The sequence below is a fragment of the Nanorana parkeri genome, unplaced genomic scaffold, assembly GCF_000935625.1.
Source record: "Nanorana parkeri isolate BGI_ZX_2015 unplaced genomic scaffold, ASM93562v1 scaffold1306, whole genome shotgun sequence".
NCBI lineage: Eukaryota > Metazoa > Chordata > Amphibia > Anura > Dicroglossidae > Nanorana > Nanorana parkeri.
Window position 1 is genome coordinate 78,709 of NW_017307574.1, and position 10,611 is coordinate 89,319.

The following is a 10,611-nucleotide window of genomic DNA, read 5'->3' on the forward strand; positions in this document are numbered from 1 at the left end:
TAATCTCATGAGATCTCAGGGAAAGGCATTTTCCTACCCTGAGATGGTGTATGGTCACATGTGCCAGAGTTCCAGGAAGTAAAGGGAGATGGATTCATCTGCCCTTAGTTCAAAAAATAGCCCCTGTGAGAAGAATGGTGAGGGGAAAAAAATAAGGTAGAATAAAAAGCCTGCAATGATCTAGAAGTATGTGTTTGTAGAATGTCATTGCTAATCATTCCTAAAGCTGTCTTTGTTGTTATTTTGAAGATATGAGTTATTATTGTTTGATTTGTGATTAGGCATTACTTTTTATAGCAATATTCCAGGCAAACTGCTGACTACATGGATGAAATACATAGGAGAGTTGTTTTACCAAACAAGGGATCTGTTTTTCTGTCCATCCAGTCCTAAGGTCTACACAGCACAGTCCTTTCTGGCAGGGCCAGATACCTGATTTTTTTTTCTGTTGTAATTTAGTAACACCTAAAGTTCTCTGCCTCTCCCACAGCCTGTGACTAGATGTCAAAGGAGAAGCAGTAGACTGATGAGCTCCTCTGTCATTCTACTTTCTCCTCCTATCGGCATGCTACTTGCACTGGCTCCTTTTAGCTACTTTTCCCTCTCCCGCTCTGAGCTCAGCTGTACAGTGGACTGGAAGAGGCTGCTATCAGGTCAAATTCAGGTACTCACAGTCCATGCATTAAAATCAATTTAAGAATGCATTCACGAATACAGAATTGCATTAATTTGTGTCCTTCCTTTTTTTTTTTGCCTGGAGTTCACCTTTAAGGTATCAAAGGACCCCAATACCCTAATTTAAAGACCAGCTTTTAGTATCAATATTAGGTTGGGCACGAAGGTCCCTTTCCTCCATTGGCCTCTTTTATCTCTATGCTGCCAGAGGGACTTCTCACAATTAAGTGGAAGTAGGAAGTAGGCTGCGTGGTGATTTTATTATGTTAGTATGACCATGGCTTAGGCCAACTCTGCTGTCATGACAAACTGCATTTTTAAAATTACAGAGCAGGTTGCATTATGAAGGCTGGTGGCCATAGTTGGGAACAAAGAAGCTTTTGTAGAAAAGCTTGGGGGGGGGGGGGGGTTGGACACAGTGGGTTTAACACTATTGGTTATATCTCCGTGCATTGCTGCATTGTTAATTGGAAAGACAGTAACTGAAGCCAATACATATTGGCAATTGATGATATTGGCTTCGCTGCTATAGCACTAATTTAGGTTTGCATGCATATTAAAAAAAAACAACTCGTAGGGGTTTGCGAAAATGTTTCCAGCAACATTCAGTATACCATTTTTTTTCTTTCGACCATTAAGGACGCATTAAACCTCCATCGACCAGAAGACTTACTAGCTTATTTCCTAAATCAACCTCTGCTTCCATCAGATGCACAAAAGCGCATTGTATTGGTGTTTCATTGTGAGTTCTCTTCGGAGAGAGGTCCAAAAATGTAAGTACCATGTAAAGCAAGTATTTGTTTTTTTGGGGGGGTATTTCAGATATACAAATACAAATGCCTTCTATATAGCTTAAAATATTTCCTCTTTTAATAACCCTCTAAACCAGTGGTTCTCAACCTGTGTAACCTCAGGACCCACATTTGTCCTTGGTCATTAAGTTGTGACCCAAGTCGCACTGCAATGGAATGCACGGAATTAGGGTACCGCACGTTCCGGTGCAGGCGTACGAGCTGTGGGTGGGAGGTGCCTTTGGGGTACAATTCAAATGAATGGCAACGCAATACACCACCCAAAACAGAATGCACGGTAGGTGTGATTGCTTGGTACAGTGCGTTATTTGCATGGAACTATGTGATTAATGCACTGTACTAGTGTAAACGGGCCCTCAAAAACACTGACATGCATACACAACCACAGACTGAATCTCACACACTCACAGACATTCTCATACATACACACTCCCAACATTTTTTTTTTTAAATTTTTTTTTTTTAAGGTCCACCCAGTCTCCCTACCTTACGAGAACTGGAGTGGATCCTCCGCCTGGGGTCTAGTGTGGGCAGCTGTGCTGTGACTGAGCTCCATCTATAAGTGCATTGCTGGTACAGCGCCCTTGTGCGCCCTGTAGAGGTGTCGGGAGCCAGACTGTGATGTCACCCCGGTCCAGGCACCTCTATAGAACATGTGAGGGAGCTGTAAGCAATGCACGTATGGATGGAGCTCCTTCGCAGTCGTAGCCCCCATCTCATCCCACCTCAAGCTGACACTCTGTGTCGGGCAGCATATTTTGAATGTCTGCTTGGCGAGAGAACTGACAGTGCTGTGCTAGGGGGAGGCAGAGGAGCCTCTCGCCTAGAAAAGTGGAAGGCTGCGGCGACCCACTGAAAACGACCCACCAGTTGAGAACCAAGGCCCTAAACCATATACAGGGAGCATATAAGGAGTAGCTTTAATGCAAAACAAAAAAATAAGATCTATGATGCCGTCTGTCACTAGCATTAACACAGATGGTTTTTCTTCCCATTGTTATAATACCTGTTGATCCTGCCACAACTGTTTAATTTTTTTTGTGCATTGGGGGACACAGGAAGTCTTTAAACTTTGGGTTATACTGCTGCCTAAAAGAGGATAGGACACTGTAGGCCAGCTGATAATTACACCTCCTACTACCAGTATGTGCCAGGTTTTTCCTAGTGCCCTAGGAGGATGGATATCTTTTCTCCAGCTCTGCTGTGTTTGACAAACCTATTTTTTTGTAGCACTTTTTTGTTAATTTTTTTTTCTTCACTCAACTCTTCTGTATATCACTGCTGGAGTTTTCACTGATTGCAGCTATCCGGAGGGGTCATTCTTAGCTTGGCTTTTAGATCACTGCTTCTACTGGACATTGTGGACACTGTCTCTGAAGACTGTGTAAATGTATTATTATACAGAATTTATATAACTCCAACAGCTTTTCAGGCGTAGACCATTATAGAGGCATATTTCCTCAAATGGGAGCATCTGCACCTGCCATTCCTGTCAGTGCTTTATAGTTTGTCCTAACCCCTGTAATTGTGACTTTTGCTGGACCTCTTTACCTGTTGAAGTGGAAAAAAACTGGTCTGCTAACTTGGATCAGCAGGTAAGAAAGCTGTATTTCAAGGCGACTTACAAAAAATAGTAATGATATTCAGACTGTATCATATGTAATATTTTTTAAATTTTGCCCATAGTTCCACTTTAAATTGGCTTTGCTCTTGTATTGTAGTCTTTTTGTTTTCTAGCTGTGGTGAAAACAGACTATATTTTCCATTTGTTTCTGTGCATCACCCAGGCCACCAGTTTCCAATTCTGTTCAGCCCAGCTACCTCTTTTACTCTCTGATGTTTCTGGTGGTGCTGCAGACTGCCAGTCATCTCCACCAGGCTGTTCAACCAAAGACCAATAGACACCGTTCACCCCTCGGCATACCGGAATGCAAAGGTGTGAACGGGGACTTACCATGGCCCTTCTGCCTCCACATGTAGTAGCGCTGTCAACCAGAGGTGTGCATGACATGTGCATCAGAGTGGGGATTACTGAAGGAGGCTATATTGGGCATCTCCCACACTTTGGCTTCAGTCTTGGCACATGTATGTAACAATTTGGAGGAGTGAAGTTAAAAGCGCTGACATCGGGGGGTTTTTTTTGGTTTGGTTTTTTTGACTGTTTTATTTTAATAAAAGATTCAACTGGTAAGTATCCTAAGCTTTGTACAGGTGTGGGACTTTGGATATATGTTTAAGGGGGAACGCAAAATGTCAATTTTTGTATTTTAGCTTACTGGTCTTTGACCCTATAACGCTTTTACGGTCATTTAACCATATAAATGTTTCCATTAAAGGTGTCGGTTTTTGAGAGAAGAGGACCGGGCCAGGAATGAATATCCAAGTCTCCATTACCCAGAACTGTATTTGCTTAAAGGGGGTTACAAAGAATTTTTCCCGGAATACAAGGTAGGACTTCATATCAATGTTTTTGACATCTGTCTTTTTTTTCTGTTCTATTTATGTTATCATACTTCTATGTGTGCCCTATTGCTATTTTAAGATGGCTATAATAAAGCAAGTTGGGTACCTGGTAACTTCTTTTTCAGGAATCTTCCAGGGCAGCATCTGAGAGAGAGAATCCACAATTAAAATAAAAGGGGGGGTATAGCCCCACCACCTCAGTATTACAAAAGAACCATAGGTAGAAGGACCACCAGATAGTAAAAATGCAAACAATGTTGAACACACCCCTCAACAGGCAGGGTGGGATTCCCTGCTGCCCTGGAAGATTCCTGGAAAAGAAGTTACCAGGTACCTAAGTTGCTTTTTCCCGAGTCATCTTCCAGGGCAGCATCTGAGAGATTAGGCAAGAAATCATACTTTTTTTTTTTGGTGGGGGTGGGGAAGAGACAACTTCCAAGCGCCTCCTCCCTGCCAAAAGATTGGTATCAGCAGTAGAGGAGGACCACTCTGCAGTGCAATACCAGAGGTTGGCATTGGACCTAGCGGCTTTCCTCCAGATATGCTTTGGGGAAACCTCAGCTCTCCCAGGTCCAAGAAGACAACGTCGTCTTGGAGCATGCCAGAAATCCTTTGGAGGATGAAAGGTCAATGAATAGCTGAAGTCACAAGGCATTGGTGTTATGCCGCTTTACAGTCTTCATAAGGCTCTGTACAGGCCAAAATATTCTTGGATTTCCTCCAAGGGTGACCGATTTTCAAGTAGCATCTGGCAAATTCTGAAGCCTGGAAGAGGGAGCTTTGTTACTACTCATGGACGAGTTAGAATAAAAAATGTAAGTGGCAAGTCTGGCTGCCGCCCTACACTGCCATCAGTACTACCAACTGGGTCAACTTGCCCCCAGTTTATCGATGTGGTGTAACAAACACCACTGATTACGTAAGAACACTATCTGATATGTTCAGTTCATCGTTGTGGTGTAACATAGATACCACCAAATTACATAAGGACACTAGCCTATATGTTGGGAGCACGAGCAGCAGCCAGCTGCTGTAAATCAGTCACAAAGTTTACGGTTATAACATGGATGCTCGATAAAGTGGGAAGACATGTAAGAATAACCTTGTGAGGCCTTGGGAACTCAGAAAAACAGTGCTTAAGCCGTCTAAGGGGTTGAAGGTTGACAAAATATAGGCTGCAAGGAGTCTACAGCATGCCCAAGCCGTCACCCCTCCTGCAAACTACTAGTAGGTTCGGGTCGAAGTAAGGTGTTGACATCATGGTACAACCCTTTAAACGACTTGTCATGGGCTTGGTCTTCTATTAACCAACCACCCCCAAGTAGTTAGCCTGTAACTGTAGTTGCAGCCCCAGACGTGTAATCCGATAGGGTTGCACTGAACTAAGTACTGTAAAGTTATACAATTGCCTAAAGTAGTAACTCTGGGATATTTAAATGCTAAGATAACTAACTATAATCCAAACCAGTGATACTAAAAAGAGTAAAACTGGTCGTTCTGTAGAAAATATAGTTACACAGTCCATAGAGAACGAACTGTGAAGAAATGTAGATGCTGAGTCATACTACACCATAACCAACAATGCTTCCAACCAAGTGGTAAATCGGGTATCTTGTACCTTTTGTGGCTATATAGATACACAAGATATGAAATTAGATAAACAGTTACTGAGGTTCATAACTACGTGACAACCAATAATACTTTTACCATGATGGGATCGGTTAGTCTGTAGATGGTAAGTTACGCAAACCAGCTAAGAAACAAACCCATTAGCAATACCTGGCTACATCATATTTGATGCTGCATCATAAAAAAATGGTAATCCCGTCCTGTACAAGTACTCTCACAGAAGCAGTAAATTGGTTATGTCGGGGACAGTATATTAATACCTACACATTAGGTATGTACAAATACTGAGATCCGTAACGGCCTCCTGAACCAAAGATGCCTTCGCTAAAGCAGTTGTTTGGTTATTTCAGAGACAGTATAGTAATACCAGCTCACAAGATATACACCAGGACAGAGATTGACTGCTACTTCATGAACCATGATGGTTCCACTAAATCAATGATTTAAGTTATTCCGAGACAGTATAGCAATACCAATACATAAGTTATGCGCAAACACTGAGATTCATAACCATCTCATAAACCAATAATGTTTACATAAAAGCAGTGAATTGGTCATCTTAGAGGCAGCATCGTAATACCAATACATTAGGTATGCCCAACACTGAGATTTATAACTACCTCATGAGCGAAAGAGCTACCACTTAAAATAAATCGGTTTGTCTCAGAGACAGTATAGCAATACCAACATCTAAGGTATGCAATAGTGCAAGTCTCCACCATCTCCTGAACCAATATCCTTTTACTAAAGCAGTAATTGGTTCATTTCAGACACGGTATGGTAATACCAACATAAGGTATACACATACCGAGGGACCCCACCATCTCCCGAACCATTATTCTTTCACTAAAGCAAATAAATTGGTTATCTCAGCGACAGTACAGCAATACCAACAAACAAGGTATGCGCAATCACTGAGATTCACAACTACCCCACGTACCTGTGATGCTCCCACTAACAGTAGTAAATGGGTCATCATAGAGACAGCATAGGAACACCAATACATAAAGGAATGCCCAACTGCGATTCATTAACTATTTAATGAACCAATGGTGCTTTCACTAAAGCAATAAAGTGTTTATTCCAGTGGCAGTATAGTGATACTAACACATAAGGCATGCACATACTGAGTGTCTCAACTATCTCCTGAACCATATTATTTATGCACATACAAAGGGTCCCGATTGTCTCCTGAACCATATTCTTTTACTAAAGTCGCAATTGGTACATTTAAGAGACAGTAGGTAATTCTAACATAAGAAATGCATATACGGTGGGTCCTAACCATCTCCTGAACCAAAATGATTTTACTAAAGCAAATAAATTTGGTTATCTCAGCGGCAGTATAGTAATACCAATTAACAAGGTATGCGCAACCACTGAGATTCATAACTACCCTACGTACCTGTGACGCTCTCACTAAAAGTAGTAAATGGTTCATCATAGAGACAGCATAGTAGCACCCATACATAAGGTATGCCTGATTGAGGTTCATTAACCACTTCATGAATGAATGGTGCTTTTACTAAAACAGTAAAGTGTTTATTCCAGCGACATTATAGTGATACCAACACATGAGGTATGTAGGCACCTTTAAAGAGGTAAATGGTATAGTTTCCAGACAGCATAGTCATGCAAGTGCTTACAGGTGCTTGACTACCAATATATGCATCAAGCTGTGCAAGAGATGTAGACCAGAGAAAAGCCTTTTATTGCTGTGTCAGCATACGGCCAGGGACGCTGCATGTCCTTTTACTTAGCCAGTAAATGCTTATACATATACAGCTTCTATCCAGGTGAGAGTGGAGCTGTAGTAATTCAGCTAAAGAGGCCCTCATCATGGACTTTAAAGGTGCTGTACACTCTTTGAGATGTACAAGAAACCCAAGGTTGCAACCAGAGTAATCAGTAAAAAGGCCCCACACCTGTGAGGCAGACACACCTAGGCCGATACAATGAATGGATCGGCTCAGCCTGTTAGCAGTTATAGACTGGAAGAAAATAATCCGCACCATGAAAAAGATAGATGCTGGCTCTTATACAGAGAGGCAGACTTAACCATATAGTGAGTTAAGTCTCATAAAAGCTTCAGAGGCTGTTCATATCTACCAAGGAAGTGAAGCCTTGAAGATAAAGTAACCTCATCCAGCATCTACCCTTCTGTGGGATTTGCGTCGTTAGGCTTCCATGCTCTAACAGGCAAGTAAAAGGAAGTTCACTTAATTAGGGCTGAAGGACATTCCCCAGCACCCGGTTCAGGTGAGAGCAATCATAGCCCTCCAGCTTGTGAGCTCACAGCCAGGTGGTAAATCAGAGTTGCTAACAGCAACAAAAACTTTTTAGCCCTGAGGCACAATATGTCTGCAGCACTATCAAGTTTTGACCATCACGCTCAGTCTCTCCTTATGAACTATCTGGAAACAACCAGAGTATGCACCTAAAATTGGCGTGAAATAAGCCTCTAGTGCCTATGGACACACCAATGTTTATTTGCAAAAGGAGTCTGTAAAACATTTGTTACCAGCCTAGGTTTGCCTTGCTTACACAGATAGGCTGTTGCCTATGACCCAAAGGCCTGATGCAAGTACAAAAAACCATCCTTGGCTGATAACTCTCCTTATATATGTTCCAACACAAAAAGGAGATTGCCAAAAGCGTGAAATTAGGGGAAATCCCCAATACTCGTGTGTAACACTAACCCCAGCAGTGTAGGAAGGAGTAATTCGGTTGCCTATTGTCGGGGGTTGCTGCTTGCAGATTGAAAAGGTGTTTGCACTGCAGCTCATGCCTCTAACTAGCCACATTACTGGTGGAACGACATATAACACATACCAAAAATGTGTTTAAAAAGAGGCACTACAACCCTCAGCAACCAACACCCAAAAGGAGGGATCTCCTCCCAAGGCCCCCCCCCACTGTGCCCTGCCCACAGAATGGGGGGTAGGAGGAAGGAGACTTCCTCTAAGCCTCCAACCTTCCTTTGGAGCCATTAGTGTCAGTGAATGACACAGCAGAACTCAGCTGCATGGTTTAGCACTGCCAACCAGAGGAAGCCTTGTGGTTTCTTTACAAAGATGAATTTTAAAAAACATATATAGTTAGTCTTTCCAAGCAGTATAGCACCATGTAGCTTTTCAGTCTGAAACACGTGGCCTTTCAAACAGAACATGAAATGTGGTGGGGATAGGTGCGTGCCATTTGTAGTAATATTAGTATTATTATCAGACGCTAGATGCTGAGGGTTGTTTGGCACCAATAAACTGTTTGAGGCATGAACAGTCCTGTAGCTCTTAGGCATACCTGTGGTATACACCCAAATCTACTATTCCCTACAGAGTTTCTCCTACTTTGTGTATATGGCTATTGTCCAGGGGAAAATTGCAGCTGGAAGTGTTGGTGAGAGGAAAGCTCCCTTCACGTTGGGTATATTTGGGTATATTTGGGTATATAGTGTTCTTGTTTTTTGTCTCCTGGACAGGAAATTGGGGAAGGGAAATGTGTAGTTGTGGAGTTTGTATGCACCAAATGCCATTCCAAACCTAGACAAAGGGTTTTATATCCTCTCTGGCTATTGAGGGTTCTATTAAATGTTTTTTGTGCGCCTGGAGGTCAACTTTATGGTAAGGCAAGGGAATTAATCAATATTGCTTACCTTTTTGCTCTTTCATAGTTGTTGTGTGAGCCTCAAGGATACTGCCCAATGCATCACCAGGATTACAGAGAAGAACTGCTCAAATGCCGTACAAAGAGCAAATCTTGGGCAGGCGATCGCAAAAGGAGGGATCAAATCACCAGGCTGATGAAGCTGTGATGTGGCAAATGTAAACCCAATCACAATTTGTACAACACTCCTGTAGCTGCTCATTCATTTTCCAACTCTGCTGCTTGCACTACAGTAAAGGACCTGGAATGGCTTGACATGTACCACTGACACTGTGAAATATTTTTATTAAATCTATTCTTCATGAAAATATGGACAACAAAGTGTGGGATATGCATTTGTAAGATGTGGATTGATATCATGGCCATCTGAGTACACAAAGGATCACTGGAAAGGATCAATCATGTCTTTTAGCTTTCTTAGTTCTATTTAGTATTTTATAATACAAGATTTCTGAGAGCATAAAGCATGCTAAAAACCAGCCAAAAATCGTACGATTCTCGGCTGGTTTTCTAGCATGCTCCTTAGACAAAAGACGTGCGACCGTACAGTAGAAACGGTCGCATGTCTTCATTCACACTGCACGATTCTTGTACGATCGCGGGATTTCCCGCGATTCTCGTACAAGAATCATGCAGTGTATGGGCACCTTAAGGCCTGGTTCACACCTGGGCGTCTCGTAGCGTGTTCGAACGCTCTGCAAAACGCTCAAACACAGAATTCCCATTATTTCCTATGGGTATGGTTCACACCTGGGCGTATTACAGGCCGTATGAACGCGCTACAAAACGCCCTACGGCCAAAGAAGTACAGGAGCTTCTTTGGGGCGTTTTTGTTGCGCGTTTCTATTGGGATACAGCCAAGTAGCCCTCGGATCACGGTAAAAACGTGAGTCACGAAACGCGCATATTCGATACGCCTAGGTGTGAACCCAGCCTAAGGGTTGTGGAGGCGCTTAGAGCTGTAGAAATCAGATTTTATCTGCTGGTAAGTAGCACTCCTTGGCAAAAATAGCACAGAACAACGAATTTGAATGGCACAGCATTATAAGTTGAATGGCGAGTACTTTATTTAGTGCATTACATTTATTGTTTAGACATCATGCCAGTCTAAAGTTTTTTTTCCCCCCACTTTTAAAAGCTTAACAAGTGTTCTTTCTTAAAGCAAACCAGTCAGGCATTTCAACTTTTAACAGTCTAGCCATATTTTCATTGTGACAATGCACACGTTATCACCATGTAATTTGCTGTGGGACCATTCATTCTAATGGAACCTTATTGCACCTTCCCATCACTCCAGCATTGCAGCATACCACAACTCGCCACTATGCATTGTGTTTCTAAAAATAGATGTATGCACCCTTATTTTTTT

General features: G+C 42.3%; 1 protein-coding gene across 1 annotated transcript in view; it reads left to right on the top strand.

Moving 5' to 3' along the window:
* Positions 1-9,617, top strand: part of CDC25C (cell division cycle 25C) — a 40,913-nt gene extending 31,296 nt beyond the window's left edge. The window contains exons 13-15 of the mRNA XM_018569222.1: positions 1,315-1,448; positions 3,824-3,935; positions 9,250-9,617. Of these exons, the coding sequence (XP_018424724.1) occupies positions 1,315-1,448; positions 3,824-3,935; positions 9,250-9,390 (387 nt within the window). The 3' untranslated portion in view covers positions 9,391-9,617. The remainder of the gene's footprint in view (positions 1-1,314; positions 1,449-3,823; positions 3,936-9,249) is intronic.
* Positions 9,618-10,611: the final 994 nt, after the last annotated feature.